The sequence below is a fragment of the Trachypithecus francoisi genome, unplaced genomic scaffold (genome assembly GCF_009764315.1).
Source record: "Trachypithecus francoisi isolate TF-2019V2 unplaced genomic scaffold, Tfra_2.0 Lachesis_group5, whole genome shotgun sequence".
Taxonomy (NCBI): Eukaryota; Metazoa; Chordata; class Mammalia; order Primates; family Cercopithecidae; genus Trachypithecus; species Trachypithecus francoisi.
The window spans coordinates 140,169,780-140,191,600 of record NW_022681470.1 but is presented as its reverse complement, the minus strand read 5'-3'; the positions used below and the strand labels follow the sequence as shown (position 1 = coordinate 140,191,600).

At 44.8% G+C, this 21,821-nt stretch overlaps 1 protein-coding gene and 1 pseudogene across 12 annotated transcripts; both read right to left on the bottom strand.

Moving 5' to 3' along the window:
- Window positions 1–1,448: 1,448 nt before the first annotated feature.
- Window positions 1,449–7,133, bottom strand: LOC117074185 (annotated as a pseudogene).
- A 1,668-nt stretch (window positions 7,134–8,801) lies between these two features.
- ZNF846 (zinc finger protein 846) lies at window positions 8,802–20,981 on the bottom strand. 12 transcript variants are annotated; one of them, XM_033198914.1, is made up of 6 exons: window positions 19,297–19,434; window positions 16,406–16,493; window positions 15,347–15,473; window positions 14,145–14,231; window positions 11,586–11,668; window positions 8,802–10,427 (listed from the first exon to the last, which is right to left on the bottom strand). In XM_033198914.1, the coding sequence occupies exons 4-6, from the start codon at window positions 14,216–14,218 to the stop codon at window positions 9,133–9,135; spliced, it is 1,452 nt and encodes a 483-aa protein (XP_033054805.1). In that variant the 5' UTR covers window positions 14,219–14,231; window positions 15,347–15,473; window positions 16,406–16,493; window positions 19,297–19,434; the 3' UTR covers window positions 8,802–9,132. The 12 variants fall into 12 exon arrangements, with proteins under 12 accessions (XP_033054805.1, XP_033054806.1, XP_033054809.1 ...); XM_033198915.1 differs by having other exon boundaries at window positions 14,145–14,228; XM_033198918.1 differs by having other exon boundaries at window positions 15,347–15,431.
- Between the last annotated feature and the right edge of the window lie 840 nt (window positions 20,982–21,821).

The following is a 21,821-nucleotide window of genomic DNA, read 5'->3' as shown; positions in this document are numbered from 1 at the left end:
TGCAAGGCATTCAGGACAAATCTGATTATCTTTAGTGTCACTGCCAATAATAAAGATGGCAAACTATGAGCTAAATGGTAACACTCATACCCTTACTTTCATAGGGTTTCTCCCCAATGTGAATTCTTTTTTTTTTTTTTTTTTTTTTTTTTTTTTGAGGCGAGTCTCGCTCTGCCGCCCGGACTGGAGTGCAGTGGCCGGATCTCAGCTCACTGCAAGCTCCGCCTCCCGGGTTACTGCCATTCTCCTGCCTCAGCCTCCCGAGTAGCTGGACTACAGGCGCCCGCCACCTCGCCCGGCTAATTTTTTGTATTTTTAGTAGAGACGGGGTTTCACCGTGTTAGCCAGGATGGTCTCCATCTCCTGACCTCGTGATCCGCCCGTCTCGGCCTCCCAAAGTGCTGGGATTACAGGCTTGAGCCACCGCGCCCGGCCGTGAATTCTTTCATGTCTACTTAGGTGTGAGGAAACAGCAAATGCTTTCCCACATTCTTTACATACGAAGGGTTTCTCTCCGGTATGAGTTCGCAGGTGAACATTAAGGGGTGAGGAATACATAAATGCTTTAACACATATCTTGCATACAAAGGGCCTTTCTCCACTGTGAGTTTTCAAATGCTTACTACGATCAGAAGAAGTAATGAAAGTCTTCCCACATTCAACACATTCATAAGGCTTCTCTCCTGTGTGAATTCTTCTATGTTGAGTAAGCGTTGAAGATCTATTGAAGGCTTTCCCACATTCCTTACACAGATAGGGTTTCTCTCCAGTGTGATTTCGTATGTGTATAGCAAGGCCCGTGTATTGAGTGAAGGCTTGGCCACATTCCTTACATTCATAGGGTTTTATTCCAGTGTGAATTCTTTTTTTTTTTTTTTTGTATTTTTAGTAGAGACGGGGTTTCACAGTGTTAGCCAGGATGGTCTCGATCTCCTGACCTCGTGATCCGCCCTTCTCGGCCTCCCAAAGTGCTGGGATTACAGGCTTGAGCCACCGCGCCCGGCCTCAGTGTGAATTCTTACATGTTGAGTAAGGTGAGTTGATCTAGTGAAGCCTTTCCCACATTCCGTACATTTGTGTGGTTTTATTCCAGTGTGAATCTGAATGTGAACATTAAAGGAGGAGGAATTTCTTTCTTTTTTTTTTTTTTTTGAGACGGAGTCTTGCTCTGTCACCCAGGCTGGAGTGCAGTGGCCGGATCTCAGCTCACTGCAAGCCCCGCCTCCCGGGTTTACTGCCATTCTCCTGCCTCAGCCTCCCGAGTAGCTGGGACTATAGGCACCCGCCACCTCGCCCGGCTAGTTTTTTGTATTTTTTAGTGGAGACGGGGTTTCACTGTGTTAGCCAGGATGGTCTCGATCTCCTGACCTCGTGATCCGCCCGTCTTGGCCTCCCAAAGTGCTGGGATTACAGGCTTGAGCCACCACGCCTGGCAGGATGAGGAATTTCTAAAGGATCTTCCATTCTTTACATTCAAAGGACTTCTCTCCTTTGAGTTTTCACATGTGCAGAAAGTTGAGAAAAATTAGTGAAGGATTTCCCACAATTCTTAGTCTTTTTAGATTTCTTTCCAGTATGAACTGTTACACACCGCTTTAGGTGTGAGGAACGTGTGATGGATCTCCCACATTCCTGAAATTCACAGTTTCTCTCCAATGTGGATTCCCATGTGATTATCAAGGCTTGCAAAATACTTACAGCCTTTTTTACAATCCTTACATTTGTATGGTTGTCTTGCATTGAGAATTCCAAGATGTACAGCAAGACCTGGAGTCAGGGTGAAGACTTTTCCACATAGATTAAATTTGGAAAGTTCCTGTCCAATAGAGGCTTCCTTGTGCACACTGAGGATGTCTTTTCTATAACAATTACCCTCAGAAGTGTTCCCTCCATTCTGAGCTTTCATGTGTGTCTTAAGGCAAAACTGTTCACTGAAGACCTCTCCACAATTCTCAGAGTTTCCATCCACTGTAGTTTCTTGTCTGCTGAGGAGGGGATAAAGGATTTAAAATGTTTTCAGAAATATTAAAAGATTTCACCCATCTGAACATGGAAACATTATTTTGGTGACAATTACCATTTTACTTTTTAATATTTAATTTTTTTTCATTTCCTACCTTCTTGATTTCTTCCACTTTGAATGATGGATGTTTTGCTAGAATTTTATGCCACTGGCTCTAATTATTTAAAAAACAAAAACAAAAACAAAACAAAACAAACTGTCTTCTTTTAATTGTCGGGGTGGTTTGAGACAGGTTCTCATTCTGTCATCCAGGCTGGGTACCATGGCACAATCACAGTGCACTGTGGTCTTAATCTCCCAGGCTCAAGCCATGATCCTGCCTCGGTGCTCCAAGGAACTTGGACTACAGCTGCATGCCAACGCACCCAGCAAATTTTTTATTTTTTGTAGAGACAGGGTCTCCCTGTTGCCCAGGCTGGTCTTGATCTCCTAGACTCAAGCAATTCTCCTGCCTCAGCTTCCCAAAGTGCTGGGATTACAGGCGTCAGTCACTGTACCCAACCAAATAGTGTAGATTTTATTTTATTTATTTATTTATTTTTTGAGATGGAGTCTCACTCTGTCACCCAGGCTGGAGTGCAGTGGCCGGATCTCAGCTCACTGCAAGCTCCGCCTCCCGGGTTTATGCCATTCTCTTGCCTCAGACTCCCGAGTAGCTGGGACTACAGGCGCCTGCCACCTCGCCCGGCTAGTTTTTTGTATTTTTTAGTAGAGACCGGGGTTTCACCATGTTAGCCAGGATGGTCTCGATCTCCTGACCTCGTGATCCGCCCGTCTCTGCCTCCCAAAGTGCTGGGATTACAGGCTTGAGCCACTGCGCCCGGCCAGATTTTATATTTTTAGTAGAGACGGAGTTTCACCATGTTGACCAGGCTGGTCTTAAACTCCTGACCTCAAGTGATCCACCTACCTCAACCTCCCATAGTATTGGGATTACAGGCATGAGCCACCACATCCAGCCTGTTTTTAAAATCAGAGATGGGATCTTGTTATACTGCCTAGGCTAGTCTCGAACTACTGGGCTCAAATGATCCTCTGAGCTCAGCCTCCCAAGTAGCTGGGATTACAGAAGTAAGTCATAGCTCTGACGATGCTATTTCCTAGAATGGAATTCTCAATCTTTTCTGAGAGGAAACTAAGAAATATCACTCATGAATCTTACCATTTGTATCCCACTGAATATTGGATTCTTCAGAAAACCCTGCTGAAGTGATGACCGTTTGATTCTAGGTTGTATTTCCCATTCTGAAGTTAAGCAGAAAAAGAAATGTAAGGATTTATAGAAGAAATGTTTAAAACAATGAGTAATTTGTATTTGTTTTCAAATTAAACACAGTAATAAAAGATAAGCCAGAGAACTTTGAGAATTTTGGCATGTCAAAAATTTGGCTATAAGGACGTGGGGTTTATTACACAACTGATGTGTTTAGATAGTTTACTATAAACTGCTTCTGTGAAAAATAAAACGATGGGGAACAGGAAGAGAAGATTATCAGGAAAGGAAAGTAGGAAAGATTGTGATAATGAATATGTATCAAAATGATAAACTTAAAAAAAAAGAACAGGTAGTTTTGTTAGGTCATAGGAATGTTTGACTACATGGAAAATAAAAGTCAGAGATATCTGAAATTCTGAGAAAAATACCTTAAATCTTCTGAGGTAAAGTGGATGTTTAAAAATCTTTTTTTATTTTTATTTTTATTGTATCGTATTTTTTTTTTTTTTTTTTTTTTTTTTGAGACGGAGTCTTGCTCTGCCACCCAGGCTGGAGTGCAGTGGCCGGCTCTCAGCTCACTGCAAGCTCCGCCTCCCGGGTTCACACCATTCTCCTGCCTCAGCCTCCCGAGTAGCTGGGACTACAGGCGCCCGCCTCGTCGCCCGGCTAGTTTTTTGTATTTTTTTAGTAGAGACGGGGTTTCACCGTATTAACCAGGATAGTCTCGATCTCCTGACCTCATGATCCGCCCGTCTCGGCCTCCCAAAGTGCTGGGATTACAGGCTTGAGCCACCGCGCCCGGCCTATTGTATCGTATTTTATTTTTTTTGAGATGGAGTCTCATTCTGTCGCACAGGCTGAAGTGTACTGATGCAATCTCGGCTCACTGCAATCTCTGCCTCTCAGGTTCAAGTGATTCTACTGCCTCAGCCTCCCGAGCGGCTGGGACTACAGGGATGTGCCACCATACCCAGGTAATTTTCTGCATTTTTAGTAGAGAAGGGGATTCACTGTGTTAGCCAGGCTGGTCTTGATTTCTTGACCTTATGATCTGCCCACCTTGCCTTCCCAAAGTGCTGGGATTACAGGCGTGAGCCACCATGCCTGGCCTAGTCTTTATTTTTACGATTTTTTTTTTTTTTTTTTTTAGAGACGAGGTCTCACAATATTGTCCATGCTAGTATCAAACTCCCATGCTCAAGCACTTCTCTGACCTCAGCCTCCCAAGTATCTGGGACTACAGGTGCAGGCCACCATGCCAAGTAAAATTATGTTACTCTTACCTACAGAGGCCAGGTTCATGTAGTTCTCCAGAATCACATCTCTGTAGAGGTATTTCTCAGTTGTGTCCAGTAAAGCCCACTCCTCTCGGGTGAACTCCACAGCCACATCATCAAACGTCACTGAATCCTAAGTCATCACACACATGCTGGTTTGAGCCAATGAACACTTCCACCAATGCTCACTGGAGAATGATGAAGGGGAACCTTATACTCACTTACATGTGGTTCTGAGATCTCCCAAGATCTACTCCAGGGTTTAACGTCTCAGGAACTCTTGTGCCTAAACAATCAAGGTAGACCTCCTACAGGCATATGCCTTGAACAGCACTTTAAAATTTTTTTTAAATCTTTTTTTGTTTGATCTATTTTTAATTTTTAAATATTTTTACTTTTTTTTTTTTTTTTTTTTTGAGACGGAGTCTCGCTGTGTTGCCCAGGCTGGAGTGCAGTGGCCAGATCTCAGCTCACTGCAAGCTCCGCCTCCCAGGTTTACGCCATTCTCCTGCCTCAGCCTCCCGAGTAGCTGGGACTACAGGCGCCCGCCACCTCGCCCGGCTAGTGTTTTGTATTTTTTAGTAGAGACAGGGTTTCACCGTGTTAGCCAGGATGGTCTCGATCTCCTGACCTCATGATCCGCCCGTCTTGGCCTCCCAAAGTGCTGGGATTACAGGCTTGAGACACCGCGCCCGGCCGAATTTTACCTTCTATCAATATATACTGTCATTCACTGTCTCTTCTATCAGTTTTTGACTTCAAGTTTACCTTGTTTGATATTAGTATACCCAGCCAAATTCTCTTTAGGTTACTATTTACGTGGAATTATCTTTTTCCATTATTTAACTTTCAAACTTTTTTGTCTTTAGATCTAAAGTGAAGGACGGCCGGGTGTGGCGGCTCACATCTGTAATCCCAGCACTTTGGGGGGCCGAGGTGGGCGGATCACCTGAGGTCAGGAGTTTGAGACCAGCCTGGTCAACATGGTAAAACCCTGTCTCTACTAATACTACAAAAATTAGCTGGGCATGGTGGTGGGTGCCTGTAATCTCAACTACTCAGGAGGCTGAGGCAGGGAGAACTGCTGGAACCCAGGAGGTGGAGGTTGCAGTGAACCAGGATCTTGCCATTGATCTCCAGCCTGGGCGACAGAGCTAGACTTCATCTTAAAAAAAAAAAAAAAAAAGGCTGGGCGTGGTGGCTCATGCCTGTAATCCCAGCACTTTGGGAGGCCGAGGCAGGCGAATCACGAGGTCAGGAGATCAAGACCATCCTGGCTAACATGGTGAAACCCCGTCTCTACTAAAAAACACACAAAAAAGCCGGGCATGGTGATGGGTGCCTGTGGTCCCAGCTACTCGGGAGACTGAGGCAGGAGAATGGCGTGAACCTAGGAGGCCGAGCTTTCAGTGAGCCGAGATTGTGCCACTGCACTCCAGCCTGGGCGACAGAGTGAGACTTCATCTAACATATAGTTGGATTGTGTATTTTAATCCATTTTGCCAAATTATGCCATTAGATTGGAGACGTTATCTCATTTATCTTTCATATAAGTAACAATAAAAAAGACTTATTTTGCCACTTTTGTTACTTTTTTTTTTGAGACGGAGTCTCGCTGTCGCCCAGGCTGGAGTGCTGTGGCCGGATCTCAGCTCACTGCAAGCTCCGCCTCCCGGGTTCACGCCATTCTCCTGCCTCAGCCTCCCGAGTAGCTGGGAATACAGGCGCCCGCCACCTCGCCTGGCTAATTTTTTATATTTTTTAGTAGAGATGGGGTTTCACCGTGTTAGCCAGGATGGTCTCGATCTCCTGACCTTGTGATCCGCCCATCTCGGCCTCCCAAAGTGCTGGGATTACAGGCTTGAGCCACTGCGCCCGGCTGTTACTCTTTTTCTGTATGTCTTACAGCTTTTTGGTCCCTCATTTCCTACATTACTGCCTTTCTTGTTAATTTGTTTTTTGTAGTGACATCTTTTTTTCTTCTCATTTTGTATATATTCCATTGGTATTTTCTCTGTAGTTACCATGGCAATTTTTTTTTTTTTTTTTCTATTTTTGAGATGGAGTATCACTCTTGTTGCCCAGCCTGAAGTCCAATGGTGTGATCTTGGCTCACTGCAACCTCCACCTCCTGCGTTCAAGCGATCCTCCTGCCTCAGCATCTCGAGTAGCTGGGACTACAGGCACGTACCACCACACCCAGCTAATTTTTGTATTTTTAGTAAAAATGGGGTTTCATCATGTTGGCCAGGCTGGTCTCGATCTCTTGACCTTGTGATCCGCCCACCTTAGCCTCCCAAAGTGCTGGAATTAGAGGCATGGCCTGGTCACCATGGGGATTAAATACAACATCCTAACATCCACTGCACAGTTCACTGCTCCAGTCCTCACTCCCCCCACATGCTCTTCTTACTACGATATAGAAAAAATTCTACTTAGGGGGAATTTTAAAAGCAATTAAACTTTTCAACCACAGACAATTTACTGTCCATGACAAGTCACCATGAACAGTAAGACATATAGAAAGGCAATCTCATTTTCATGTCATTTATTTCAATTTCTCCTCTAGTATGAATTATCTTGTGTACAGTAACAGTAGTACCGGAAAGCTTCCCATAACTCCTCAGATTCATAGTTTATTTTTCCAGTGAGTATTTTCAGAGGCACTTAAGGAATATGTATTGCTAAAACTATTACTTTTTTTTGTTTTTGAGATGGAGTTTTGCTCTGTCACCCAGGCTGCAGTGCAGTGCAGGTATCTCGGCTCACTGCAACTTCCGTCTCCTGGGTTCACTCAATTCTCCTGCCTCAGCCTCCCAAGCAGCTGGGGTTACAGGCACCTGCCACCATGCTTGGCTAATTTTTGTATTTTTAGTAGAGACAAGGTTTAACGATGTTGGCAGGCTGGTCTCAAACTCCTGACCTCAAGTGATCTGCCCACCTCGACCTCCTAAAAGTGCTGGGATTACAGGCATGAGCCACTCACACTCAGCATATTCCCATATTTTCACATTCATTCATTCATTCATTTATTCATTTAGAGACGGAGTCTTGCTCTGTCACCTGGGCTGGAGTGCAGTGGCCGGATCTCAGCTCACTGCAAGCCCCGCCTCCCGGGTTTACGTCATTCTCCTGCCTCAGCCTCCGGAGTAGCTGGGACTACAGGCGCCCGCCACCTCACCCGGCTAGTTTTTTGTATTTTTAGTAGAGACAGGGTTTCACCATGTTAGCCAGGATGGTCTTGATCTCCTGACCTCGTGATCCACCCGTCTCAGCCTCCCAAAGTGCTGGGATTACAGGTTTGAGCCACCGCGCCCGGCTTATTTTTCACATTTATATAGCTTCTTTGCAGTGTGGGTTTTCACATGTATAGTAAGGCTTGTAAAATGGATGCAACATTTCCCTCATTCTGTATTATCAAGATTTCTCTCCAGTATGAATTATCGTTTATATTAAAGGATGAAATAATACATATGTGTATGTGTGTGCATATGTGTGTGTATGAAGGCATTCCCATATTTCTTGCATTCATAATGTTTCTGGCCTCTTTGAGATTACCATATATTGACACATGAGGCAGAAGTAAAGATTTCCCACATCTTACCTTCATCGAGTTTCTCTCTAATGCAAGTTGACTGACTTAGTAACACTGGAAGAATTCTTAACATGCCTTAAATTGATGAGGTTTCTTACACATGAAACTGTCAGAAATTTCTGAAGGCTGTCCCAGATTTCTTATATACATAGGCTATCTGCCCATTGTGAGTTCTTTAATGTTGAGTTATTAAGAGGTATAAGTGAAGATCTTATAGCCTTTACATTTGTAGGGTTTTATACCACTGTGAATTCTCATGTGGATACTAAGTCCTGAGCACTAGGTAAATGTTTTATCACATTCCTTACATACAGAGGGTTTTTCTCCAGTATTGGTTATGAAGTGCTATGAAGGCTTGTGAAGTATTTTAAGGCTATCTCTCATTCTTACCTTCAATTGGCTTTTATGGTAATTTTTGGTATGAAAAATAAACAATATGCTGGGTGTGATGGCTCATGCCTATAATCCCAGCACTTTGGGAGGCCAAGGCGAGCAGATCATGAGGTCAGGAGATTGAGACCATTCTGGCTAACATGGTGAAACCCCGTCTCTACTAAAAATACAAAAAATTAGCTGAGCACAGTGGCACACACCTGTAGTCCCAGCTACTCAAGAGGCTGAGGCAGGAGAATTCCTTGAACCCAGCAGGCAGAGGTTGCAGTGGGCCAAGGTCACACCACTGCACTCCAGCCTGGGTGACAGAGAGAGAGACTCGGTCTCAAAAAAAAAAGAAAAGAAAAAAAAAAAAAAAAGAAAAGAAAAAGAAACAATAGTGGAAGAAACAAGCTTTACCACATCTTAGAACCATTTTTTTCTCCCAAAGGTGAGTTCTTACACGTTATAAGGTGTGAAGAACTACTACTCTCGCCTATTCCTTGTATCACTGGGACTTGTGTCCATGTTAAATTCATTCATATTATATAAGAAATGGAAATTCAGTGAAGGTTCTTCATATTCTTTACCTTCATATGATTTGTTTCCAGATGAGTTTAGATGTAAATACTAAGATCTGAGGAACACTTCAGGTTTTTTCACATGCCTTAGTTCTTAGATGTTTAGCAAGTGCTGAAGATTGAGTGAAGTTTTTCCCACATTTCTTACATTCATATGGTTTTGCTCCAGTGTGAGTTCGCATATGAACGTTAAGGCATGTGGAATACCTGAAGGCTTTCCCACATTCTTTACATGCGTAAGGCTTTTCTCCTGTGTGTGTTCGCATGTGCATATTAAGATTTGTGGAACGAGCAAATGCTTTACCGCATTCCTTACATCCATAGCCCTTTTCTCCAGTGTGAGTTCTTAAATGGGTACTAAGGCCCGAGGATTGAACGAAAGCTTTCCCACATTCTTTGCATTCATATGGCTTCTCTCCAGTGTGAATCCTTACATGTTGACTAAGCATTGAGGAATTATTAAAGGCCTTCCCACATTCTTTACATTCATAGGGCTTTTCTCCAGTGTGTGTTCTCATATGTAAAACAAGTCCTGAGGAACGAGTAAAAGCTTTCCCACATTCCTTACATAAATATGGCTTCTCTCCACTGTGAATCCTTACATGTTTTGTAAGGTATGAGGAATGAATAAAAACTTTTCCACACTCCTTACATTCATATGGCTTTTCTCCAGTGTGAATTCGTATGTGTAAAATAAGTCCTGTGGATCTAGTGAAGGCTTTTCCACATTCCATACATACATAGGGCTTCTTTCCACTGTGAATTCTTGTATGATCAGTAAGGTATGAAGAATGGGTGAAGGCTTTCCCACACTCTTTACATTTATATGGTTTTTCTCCAGTGTGAGTTCTGATGTGTAATTTAAGTCCTGTGGATTGAATGAAAGCTTTACCACATTCTTTACAGACATAGGGCTTTTCTCCACTGTGAATTCTTCCATGTCCTATAAGGTGTGAGGGATTACTGAAGGCTTTCCCACATTCCTTACATATATAATGTTTGTCTCTATTGTGAGATCTTACATGTACCTTAAGGGATGACTGATAAAGAAAAGTTCTCCAACAATCTGTACATTCACACAACTTCTCTTGTGTGTGAGTCTTATTCTGCCCAGTAAGATTTGAAAACTTGTTGAAGGCTTTTTCATGTTTAACACACTTAGGCGTTTTCCCCTCAGCATGACTTTTCTTGTAAAAACTATGAGGAAAGTTCTTTAAGGTTTTTCCACTCTGATTATCCTCAGAAGTTTTCTCTCCGACGTGAGTTCTCATGTGAGTCATAAGAAATGGGTGTTTACTGAAGACTTTTCCACAATGGTTAGAGTCATAGAGTTTCTCTGCAGTATTGCTTCTGTTCTGTTCAGATATAAAAGATGAACAAAGAACTTCTCACATTCAGTATGGTAACAGAATTTTTCCTCAGTTACAACATTTATGCATTGGAAATACATTTAAACATTTTAACATATCCATTATATGTACAGAGTTCCAGCCCCATTTTTGAGTTAAGTTGAATAATAGGACAATGAGGCCACCAGCCTGCCTATATTCTCTGTGTTCACAGAGCTTCTTAGACAATCTGTCTGATATATATATTTTTTATTTTTTATTACTTTTTCTTTTTTTTTGAGAAAGATTCTCACTCTGTTGCCCAGACTGAAGTGCAGTGGCATGATCTCGACTCATAGCAACCTCTGCCTCCCGGTTCAAGGGATTCTCATGTCTCAGCCTCCCAAGTAGCTGGGATTACAGGCATGTGCCACTATGCCCAGCTAATTTTTGTATTTTTAGTAAAAACAGATTTTTGCCATGTTGGCCAGGCTGGTCTCCAAATCCTGGCCTCAAGTGATCTGCCCGCTTTGGCCTCCCAAAGTGCTGGGATTACAGGCATGAGCCACAATACATCTGAGAAATATTTAGACTAAATTATGGGCTGGGCACAGTGGCTCATGCCTGTAATCCCAGCACTTTGGGAGGCCAAAGCAAGTGGATGGCTTTGAGCTCAGGAGTTTTGAGACCAGCCTGGACAAAATGGTGAAACCCCATCTCTACGAAATAAATAAATAAATAAATAAATAAATAATAAATAAATAAATAAATAAATAAAATCAGCCATCAGCCAGGCATGGTGGCTCACGCCTGTAGTCTCAGCTATTCAGGAGGCTGAGGCTGGAGGATCATTTGAGCCCAGGAAACAGAGGTTGCAATGAGCCAAGACTGCACCACTGCACACCAGCCTGAGAAACAGAGTAAGACCTTGTCTCAAAAATAATAATAAAGTAAAATAAATTATGCACCAAAAACTTAATAGCTGAATTGTATGTTTGTGGATGTTTATTTGTGAGATCTCTGAGAAGAAACATGTTTATAATAAGTTTAGAGTGCTTCCCATATTCATGATATTCAGAGAATCTCTTCAGACTCTGCTTTCTTTGGGTAAATGCCATTTTCCTCATATAATTTTCATGAATATTGTGCTTCTTGTCCTAGTGTGGAAAGATTTCATCCCTTGGAAATCTTACCAATTGTATTCCATTTGGTGATCTTTCTGCAGAAATATCTTGCAGCAGTGGGGAGCCTTTGGTTTTGAGTTGCAAATCCAATTCTGAAATAAAGTGAAAAATGCAGCTTGGGAGAAAAATTGTGGAATAAAGTCATTTAAAAGCCTATGGGGCTGGGCGTGGTGGCTCATGCCTGTAATCCTAGCACCTTGGGAGGCCTAGACAGGCAGATTACCTGAGGTTAGGAGTTCAAGACCAGCCTGGCCAACATGGTGAAACACTGTCTCTACTAAAAATACAAATAATTAGCCAGGTGCAGTGGCATGTGCCTATAATCCCAACTACTCGGGAGGCTGAGGCAGGAGAATCACTTGAACCCAGGAGGCAGAGGTTGCAGTGAGCTGAGATCCGCCACTGTACTTCAGCCCGGGCTACAGAGCAAGACTTTGTCTCAAAAAAAAAAAAAAGAAAAAAAAAAGCCTAAAGAACAGAAATAGCATAATCAAATGTGGCAGAGTGAAGAACTCCAGAGCTCTTTCCTACCACAATATAACTAATTAGTTCAGAAAAGCTATCAGAATCAACTGTGCTGGGCTGGGTGCAGTGGCTCATGCCTATAATCCCAGCACTTTGGGAGGTCAAGACAGGCGGATCACTTGAGGCCAGGAATTCAAGACTAGCCTGGCCAACATGGTGAAGCACTGTCTCTACTAAAAATACAAAAATTGGCCAGGTGTGGTGACGTGCACCTGTAATCCCAGCTACTCAGGTGACTGAGTCACGAGAATCACTTGAACCCAGGAGGCAGAGGTTGCAGTGAACCAAGATCATGCCACTGAACTCCAGCTGGGGTGACAGAGTGAGACTCCGTGTCAAAAAAATATATACACACACACACACACACACACACATATAGCTAAGTGAAAGAAGCTAGACAGAAAAGGTTACGTTGTATGATTCCATTTACATAAGATATACAAAAAGGGTAAATCCATAGAGAGAGAAAGCAAATCAGTCTTTGCAGGGTGACTGGGGAGTGACTGCTTGGTGGGTACATGGTTTCCTTTTGTGTGATGGTAATGCTTTAAAACTAGGCCAAGCACACTGGCTCATGCCTGTAATCCCAACACTTTGGGAAGCGGAGGCAGGAGGATCACTTGAGGTCAGGAGTTTGAGACTAGCCTGGCCAACATGGTGAAACTCCATCTCTACCAAAAAACACAAAAATTAGCCAGGTGTGGTGGCGCACGCCTGTAGTCCCAACTACTCAGAAGGCTGAGGCAAGAGAATCACTCGAACCCAGGAAGCTGATGGAGGTGGCAGTGAGCTGAGATGGTGCCACTAGACTCTATCCTGGGCAACAGAGAGAGATTCTGTCTCAAAACAAAAAAAAAAAGAAGGCCGGGCGCAGTGGCTCAAGCCTGTAATCCCAGCACTTTGGGAGGCCGAGACGGGCGGATCACGAGGTCAGGAGATCGAGACCATCCTGGCTCTAACACAGTGAAACTCCGTCTCTACTAAAAAATACAAAAAACTAGCCGGGCGTGGTGGCGGGTGCCTGTAGTCCCAGCTACTCAGGAGGCTGAGGCAGGAGAATGACGTAAACCCGGGAGGCGGAGCTTGCAGTGAGCTGAGATCCGGCCACTGCACTCCAGCCTGGGCGACAGAGCGAGACTCCGACTCAAAAAAAAAAAAAAAAAAAAAAAAAAGGAAAAGAAAGAAAGAAATGCTTTGAAAGTAAAAAGAGCTGATAGCTGCACAACACTAAAATGGTAAAATTGTGTACATTTTACCTAAAAAAAGTATATGGCACACTTGTAAATCTTTCCAAACATGCATAAAACATGATAAAAAAAAAAAAGAGTGAAGCAAATGGAAAGATGGACTATAAAGAGTTTGGCTGTGTCAGAAGTTTTGTAATGATAAAGATGTGGTGTCAAAACTGTATTACTACACCTGTAATCCCAGCACTTTGCGAGGCTGAGGCGGGTGTATCACAAGGTCAGGAGTTCGAGAACAGCCTGGCCAACATAGTGAAATCCCATCTCTACCAAAAATACAAAAAATTAGTTGGGCGTGGTGGCAGGCGCTTGTAATCCTAGCTACTTGGGAGGCTGAGGCAGGTGAACTGCTTGAACCCAGGAGGTGGAGGTTGCAGCGAGCCAAGATTGGGTCACTGCACACCAGCCGGGGCAACAGTGTGAGACTCCATGTCAAAAACAAAAAAACTGTATTACTTATTATCCAAGTAATAGTAGGCAGAAAACTGAGGCTGACAGTAAGCAAAAAGATGGGAGAAACAAGAAAGCAACATAAGAAAGTGTTGGCAAAGAACCTACATGCGTAAGATGGAATTTTCAAATAAGGCACACTAACCTTTCTGAGAACAGAAAGGTTGAGAAGATCAATGGAAATTTAAAGATGAGGGGAGTTGAAGTTATCTAAGGAAATCAAATGGCCTCAGCCTTCTCAGAAGGAAAAGCATACCCTGAGAAGTTTGTAAAGTAACATTTCCAATGTACTGCATTTCTCGCAGGCCAGCACTGATCTTCATAATACCGTATCTGCTAATGAACTCACCCTGCAGGACTCCTGTCACTCCTGTCCTCAGCTCTTCCATTTGTTCCAATCCAGACATGAGACTGGGTTTGCATAATTCAGACCCTGCTGGAGGGAAAAATGCACAAAAGAAGAGCCCCATGCAAGACATAACACCATGTCCTCGAATGGGAAACAAATACTTTTGCCTTCAGGGATTCTGAAGATGGTCAAGTGTAACTTTACAAACAGCAAACTAATCATACAGCATTTCCAATACGTGCACTACAACGATTTTAAAAATAGCAAACATGTTGGCCAGGCATAATGGCTCATGCCTGTTACCCCAGCATTTTGGGAAGCTGAGGCAGGCAGATCACTTGAGGCTGGCCAACATGGTGAAGACCAGCCTGGCCAACATGGTGAAACCTCATCTCTACTAAAAATGCAAAAATTAGCAGGGCATGGTGGCATGGGTCTGTGGTCCCAGCTACTCGGGAAGTTGAGGCAGGTGAATTGCTTGAGCCTGGAAAACCAAGTCCAACTTCACATACACATTTAAAGTCTTAAAGTTTTTAATCCATACATGAAATAAACTCATTTACTTAAATCTTTATTTTCATGGGGAATCCTCTATGCCAGGGGTGTCCCATCTTTTGGCTTGCCTGGGCCACACTGGAAGAAGAATGTCTTGGCCACATATAAAATACACTAACACTAACAATAGCTGATGAGCTACAATGAAAAAACAGGTCTGTGCATAAATATCATAATGCTTTAGGAAAGTTTACAAGCTTGTTCTGTAAAGTAATGCCCAGGCCATGCACGTGGCTCACGCCTGTAATCCTAGCACTTTGGGAGGGTGAGGCAGGTGGATCACCTGAGGTCAGAGTTTGAGACCAGCCTGGCCAACACGGTGCAACCCCATCTCCACTAAAACTACAAAAATTAGCTGGCCATGATGGTGGACGCCTGTAATCCCAGCTACCTGGGAGGCTGAGGCAGGAGAATCACTTGAACCCAGGAGGGGGAGGTTGCAGTGAGCAGACTGTGCCACTGCACTCCAGCCTGAGCGCTAGAGCCAGACTGTGTCTCAAAAAAAAAAAAACAAAAAACAAAACAGGAATGCCCACTGGCCTATGCCTATGCCTGTCTTGCTTATTACAGTACCCCTATTTGACAGCAAACATTTCAGAAACATTGATTTCCTAAAAGGGTCAGTGAAGAAATGATGCCAGTTTTACCTAGTATAATGAGATTCTTGTAGTTCTCCAACATCACATCTCTGTAGAGATCTCTCTGGGTTTGATCCAACAAAGTCCACTCCTCCTGGGTAAAGTCCACAGCCACATCCTCAAAGGTCACTAAGTGCTAAACCATTAAATACATGCTGCCTTCAGCTAAGTACCATCTTCTTTGATGTTCTGAGAAAAATGCATGAAGGACTAAGGAAGACTAGAAGCCTGCAGTACTCCCAGGCCTCAGGCCTCTTCTCCTCTATATAGATATTGTCTTGCAACTGCATCCAGTCACATGGACTCATCAGCATCACTGAAACATGACTAACCTGATCTTACTACAGCTTTACAATGGATTCTGGCCTCAGTCCTCCTCTATTTATAGCTGCAGTCTGCACTGAATATGTTGCAGCACTATGTAAAATCTAATAAAAATTGAAGTATCTCCACAGTGATGCAGAAATTCGTTCAGGGCCGGGCGCGGTGGCTCAAGCCTGTAATCCCAGCACTTTGGGAGGCCGAGACGGGCGAATCACGAGGTCAGGAGATCGAAACCATCCTGGCTAACACAGTGAAACCCCGTCTCTACTAAAAATACAAAAAAATTAGCTGGGCGAGGTGGCGGGCGCCTGTAGCCCCAGCTACTCGGGAGGCTGAGGCAGGAGAATGGCGGGAACCCGGGAGGCGGAGCTTGCAGTGAGCTGAGATCCGGCCGCTGCACTCCAGCTTGGGGGCAGAGCGAGACTCTGTCTCAAAAAAAAAAAAAATTCGTTCAGATTAGACACCTCCATCCCCTTCTTACAATCTGTCATAACACTCAGCAAAACAATGAGCCAACAAGCATGATTGAGGATCAGAAAGAATTAGTAAATATTGAGATAAAGTAATCATTTCCATTGCAATCTCTGTACAACCTGAGATGGCATGGTTTCTAGAGAAATTCATCTGGGGAGTTATTTCCTGAGCAGGACCATCATTTCTTTAAGATGCTTGAATACATGATAAGGAGGTAAGGCTACCTGATGATGGGCATAACATTTTGAAGTTAGGTCTTTCCTAACTTGCCTGAGAAGAATCCATCAGTAATCTAGCCATCAGCCTTGCCTCCTCGATGTTCCTCTGATGAAGACCAAGTATCCTGGAAAAAAATGACCTTTGGGAAAAGAATAATAGCATGTCAGTTGGATACAACAAACAAAAAATATTTTAGGCTGGGCACGGTGGTTCACGCCTGTAATCCCAGCACTTTGGGAGGCCAAAGGAGGTGAATCGCTCGAGGTCAGGAGTTTGAGATCAGCCTGGCCAACACGGTGAAACCCCGTCTGTACTAAAAATACAAAAAAATTAGCAGGGTGTGGTGGCACATGCCTGTAATCCTAGCTACTCGGGAGGCTGAGGTCGGGGGATCACTTGAACCTGGGAGGTGGAGACTGCAGTGAGCCAACACCATGCCACAGCACTCCAGCCTGGGTGACAGAGTGCGACTCCGTCTTAAAAAACAAACAAAAAAATACAGCATTTCCATACCCTGCATCTCAGACATAGTCTTTTCTATGACATGCCTCCCAATTGTAATACTATTCTGACACTTAATACTCTAGTTGGGTCAGGCGGTGGCTCATGCCTGTAATCCCAACACTTTGGGAGGTCGAAGTAGGAGGATGGCTTGAGGCCAGGAGTTACAGACCAGCCTGGGCAATATAGTGAGACCAAGTATCTTTATTTAAAAAATATATATATATACACACACACACATACGAAAACAAAGAATACAGGAAAAAATGCTCTAGTTGACTTTGCCTAGCAACTATCAGACAATAAGGATTCTTTTGTGTCTGGCTTTTTTCAGTCAGCATTATGCTTGTGAGGTGCACCCAAGTTGTTGTTTTCATCTACCTGTGATTTGGTTCATATCTTTGCTGAAGAATATGCCACAGAGGCCTGGCACGGTGGCTCACGCCTGTAATTCCAGCACTTTTTTGGGAAGCCGAGGTGGGCATATCACTTGAGGTCAGGAGTTCAAGATCAGCCTGGTCAATGTGGTGAAACCCCATCTCTACTAAAAATACAAAGAAAAATTAGCTGGGCCTGGTGGCTCGCGCCTGCAATCCCAGCTACTCGGGAGGCTAAGGCAAGAGAACCAGGAAGGTGGAAATTACAGTGAGCCAAGATTGTGCCACTGCACTCCAGCCTGGGTGACAGAGCAAGACTCTGTCACAAAAAAAAAAAAAATCCGCAGAAATAAATATGCCACAATTCATCTATTCTGTGGATCCACATTTGGGTTGTTTCTATTTTAGGCTATTTCAAATAATATGATGAACTTCTACATTTAGCCTGGCACACATATGCATGTTGCATCACCAAGTTCATATTTAGTTGATACTGTTTAAAAATGTGGCTGGGCACTGTGGCTCACGCCTGTAATCCCAGCACTTTGGGAGGCCAAGGTGGGTGGATCACAAGGTCAAGAGATCAAGACCATCCTGGCCAACATGGTGAACCCCGTCTCTATTAAAACTACAAAAATTAGCTGGGTGTGGTGGTGCGCGCCTGTAGTCCCAGCTACTTGGGAGGCTGAGGCAGGAGAATCACTTGAACCCTGGATATGGAGGTTGCAGTGCGCCGAGATCATGCCACTTCACTCCAGCCTGGCAACAGAGCAAGAGTCTGTCTCAAAAAAAAAAAAAAAAAAAGTGTTCTCATCAGCAATGCATGCACATCTTAAAGAAGACTTGATATTGTCACTGACTTTAGTTATGCTTTATTTTATATTTTTTGTAGAGATGGGGTCTCACTATGTTGCCCCCAGCTGGTCTCAAACTCAGCTTCAGGGGCTCCTCCTGCTTCTGCTACCCAAAGTGCTAGGATTACAGGGGTGAGCCACTGTGCCCGGCCTCATTTTATTTATTTATTTATTATTTATTTTTAAGACGGTGTTTTGCTCTTGTTGCGCAGGCTGGAGTGCAGTGGCACCATCTGGGCTCACCACAACCTCTGCCTCCCAGGTTGAAGCGATTCTCCTGCCTCAGCCTACCGAGTAGCTAAGATTACAGGCATATGCCACCATGCCCGGCTAATTTTGTATTTTTAGTAGAGACAGGGTTTCTCCATGTTATTCAGGCTGGTCTGGAACTCCCGCCCTCAGGTGATCCGCCCACCTCGGCTTCCCACAGTGCTGGGATTACAGGCGTAAGTCACTGCGCCCTGCCAAAACACATTTATCTACACAAGAGATGCAAAGAAACAGAAAATATGCAAAATATTAACAAATGGTCAGTCTTCAACAAGAATATATAATAGGTGTTCAATATTCTGGCCTTTCACATTTTCTTTGGTTTAGAATATTCAATCTACAGATAGCCTGGGCAGCAAACCAAGACCCTGTCTTTAAAACATAATTAAATAAATAATATACGAGGGGGAAGGCCAGGCGCGCTGGCTCATACCTGTAATTCCAGCACTTTGGGAGTCCGAGGCAGGTGAATCACGAGGTCAGGAATTTGAGACCAGCCTGACCAACATGGTGAAACCCCGTCTCTACTAAAAATACAAAATTAGCCACGCGCGGTGGCACACGCCTGTAATCCCAGTTACTATACACACACACACGAGGGGAAAAACACCGAAACAAAACATGTCTCTCTCACAGTTAATACAACTGTAACTTCTGATACTGGCATAATGAAGGCTGTATCCTACTTCCTGGAAGCCCCTCCGTTTTGAAGCTCTTTGGGAGGTACGGACCTAGGAAGTTCAGCTGCTTTTGATCTCAAAACCAGCGGGGTATTGCTACTTTGCTTTATAACTGTGGCAATATTTGCTTTTATTTCTATAAACCTACAACTCCTGCACACTTGAAAAAGCATTTAACTGCTGAGCAATTTCTCAAATTTCAATAAGCGATGCCCGTCCCCGCCCCAACAGCCAGAGCATCTCCCCCCTCCAAGGCTCACCGTAACGCACGGCAATCGCCCGGTCGGTGACAAGAGGACGCTGGGGCCCTTTTCCAGTACAGCGGAGATGCTTTTCCCTCTGGAGAAAGGACAAAAAGGTTGACTGGCCGATTTTAAACAGAGGGAGCGCGGCGGTTGGAGAAAAAAACACGCCCGGCCGGGCGCGGTGGCTCAAGCCTGTAATCCCAGCACTTTGGGAGGCCGAGACGGGCGGATCACAAGGTCAGGAGATCGAGACCATCCTGGCTAACACGGTGAAACCCCGTCTCTACTAAAAATACAAAAACTAGCCGGGCGAGATGGCGGGCGCCTGTAGTCCCAGCTACTCGGGAGGCTGAGGCAGGAGAATGGCGTAAACCCGGGAGGCGGAGCTTGCAGTGAGCTGAGATCTGGCCACTGCACTCCAGTCCCGGCGACAGAGCGAGACTCCGCCTCAAAAAAAAACAAAAAACAAAAACACGCCTTCACCGTGGACCCCGGGCCAGGACCAGAATGGTGCGGACGCAGCGGGAAGAGGCGCCCCGAGGAGGCGGCGGGGAGAACCCCCGCCTCCTGGTCCTGGTTGGGAGGAGGCGCCGCTTCCCCGGAGCAGCCACGTTAGGCCGGCGCGTCTCAGACCTAGCCGAAGCCCGGGGCGGCGCTCTCCGACCCTCACTCCGCCTCCCGCTAGGCCCTCCTGCCCGGCCCTGCCTAGGTTGAGCATGAGCGCCGGCTGAACTGAAAACCCAGCTAGGAAGCGGCAGGAGAGCGCGGAATACTTATGGCGGCGCACCGTCTCGCACTTCCGCTTCCGGTTGCGCTCCACGTTAAACGTAATGGTGCCGAACCTCAACGGCTTTGAAATGAGGATGATGTGAAGCGCAGAGAAGAGCTGGGGCAGCCTCTTCGACACGCGGACAGAAAAGTCCCGTTTTCTCGCATCCGGGGTGGACCAGGATCCAGATCAATCTGTGGATATTGGGAACGACGCTGGACCAGGAAACCCAGAGCCAAAGGCCGGCTTGGAGGCGGGGACCGGCGCAGGGAGCGGGGCTTGAGTGGAGGCGTCACCCAAGGCTTGGACTGCAGGCAGCGGGGTGCTCATCGAGTGCTTTTCTTTTTTTTTTCTTTTTCTTTTTAGGTTTTTGAGATAAGGCACCGGTCTGTCGCCTAGGCTGGAGTACAGTGGCGGGGTCATAGATCATTGCAGTCCGGTACCCCTGCGCTGAAGCGATCCTTCCGCCTCAGCCCCCGGAGTAGCTTGGACCACATTTGCGCCCATCGCGCCCAGCTGATTTATCTTTTTCTAGACACTCGGGTCTCACCAAGTTCCCCAGGCTGATCTCGAACTCCTGAGCCTAAAGGATCCTCCCCCCGCTCGGCCTCCCGACTAGCTTGGACCACAGGTGTGTGCCACCACACCCGGCTAAATTAATTTTATTTTTTATTTTTGTAGAGACAGGGTCTCGCTGTGTTACTCAGGCTGGTCTGGAACTCCTGAGCTCGAGTGATCCTTCCACCTTGGCCTCCCAAAGTGCTGGGATTATAGGCGTGAGCCACCACCCTAGGGAAATTCTTTTCTGCAGGATTTTCTCCTTGTTTCTTCAACCCTCTGCAGGGATATAAACATATTTACAAAGATAAGCCCGCTGTAGTCCTAGCTACTGCGGGAGAATCGCTTGAGCCCAGGAGTTCCAGACCAGCGACACCCTGTTTAAAATATTAAGCTTTTAATCTTTTAAAAGGGGGCGGTGGCTTACGCCTGTAATCCCAACACTTTGGGAGGGCGAGGCGGGCGGAACACCGTAGGTCAGGAGTTCGAGACCAGCCTGGCCAATATGCTAAAACCCCCCATCTCTACTAAAAATATTTTTAAAATAGCCGGGCGTGATGGTGGGCGCCTGTAATCCCAGCTACTTGGGAGGCTGAGGCAGGAGAATTGCTTGAACCTAGGAGACGGAGGTTGCAGTGAGCCAATACGGTGCTACTGTACTCCAGCCTGGGCGACAGAGTGAGACTCCGTCTCAAAAAAAAAAAAAAAAAAAAATTAACCTGTTAATCCATAAAATGATCTATGCCTCTGATACATTCAGTTCCTTCCTTAGGCCTTTAGTTTTGTTGCGATACAATTATCACAGCATACAACTAACTTGTTTAAAGTATATTCCTATTTTTTTGTATATTCATATATTTGTGCATCAGTCATCACAATCAATTTTAGAACATTTTCATGACCACAAAAATAAACCCTAGCCATGATCACCCAATCCACTCATCCAGCCCCACCACCACCCCCAGAGTCCAAAGCAACAACTAATCTTTCTGTCTGTATAGATTGCTCCTGTAGATATTGCCTGTAGAATTAGAGTATAAAACATGTGGGGTTTGGCTTGTTTCATTTAATGTTTTCAAGGTTCATCTAAGTAGCGTGTATCAGTATTTAATTTTTACTAAATAAGATTCCATTGTATGGCTGTATCATAACAACACTTGTTGGATATTGGGTTTTCTTCTTTCTCTTTTTTTTTTTTTTTTTTTTGGCTTTT

What these genes read in the sequence shown, in the direction of transcription:
- ZNF846 (XM_033198910.1), bottom strand. Translation starts at nt 19,999, where the DNA reads ATGCTCAACCTAGGCAGGGCCGGGCAGGAGGGCCTAGCGGGAGGCGGA. An exon ending in GGCGATTGCCGTGCGTTACG is followed by an intron (nt 14,232 to 19,296) that starts GTGAGCCTTGGA and finishes TTTTCCCTCCAG; the next exon opens with CAGGGTCTGAATTATGCAAA. An exon ending in AGTGACAGGAGTCCTGCAGG is followed by an intron (nt 11,669 to 14,144) that starts GTGAGTTCATTA and finishes ACTTTATTTCAG; the next exon opens with AATTGGATTTGCAACTCAAA.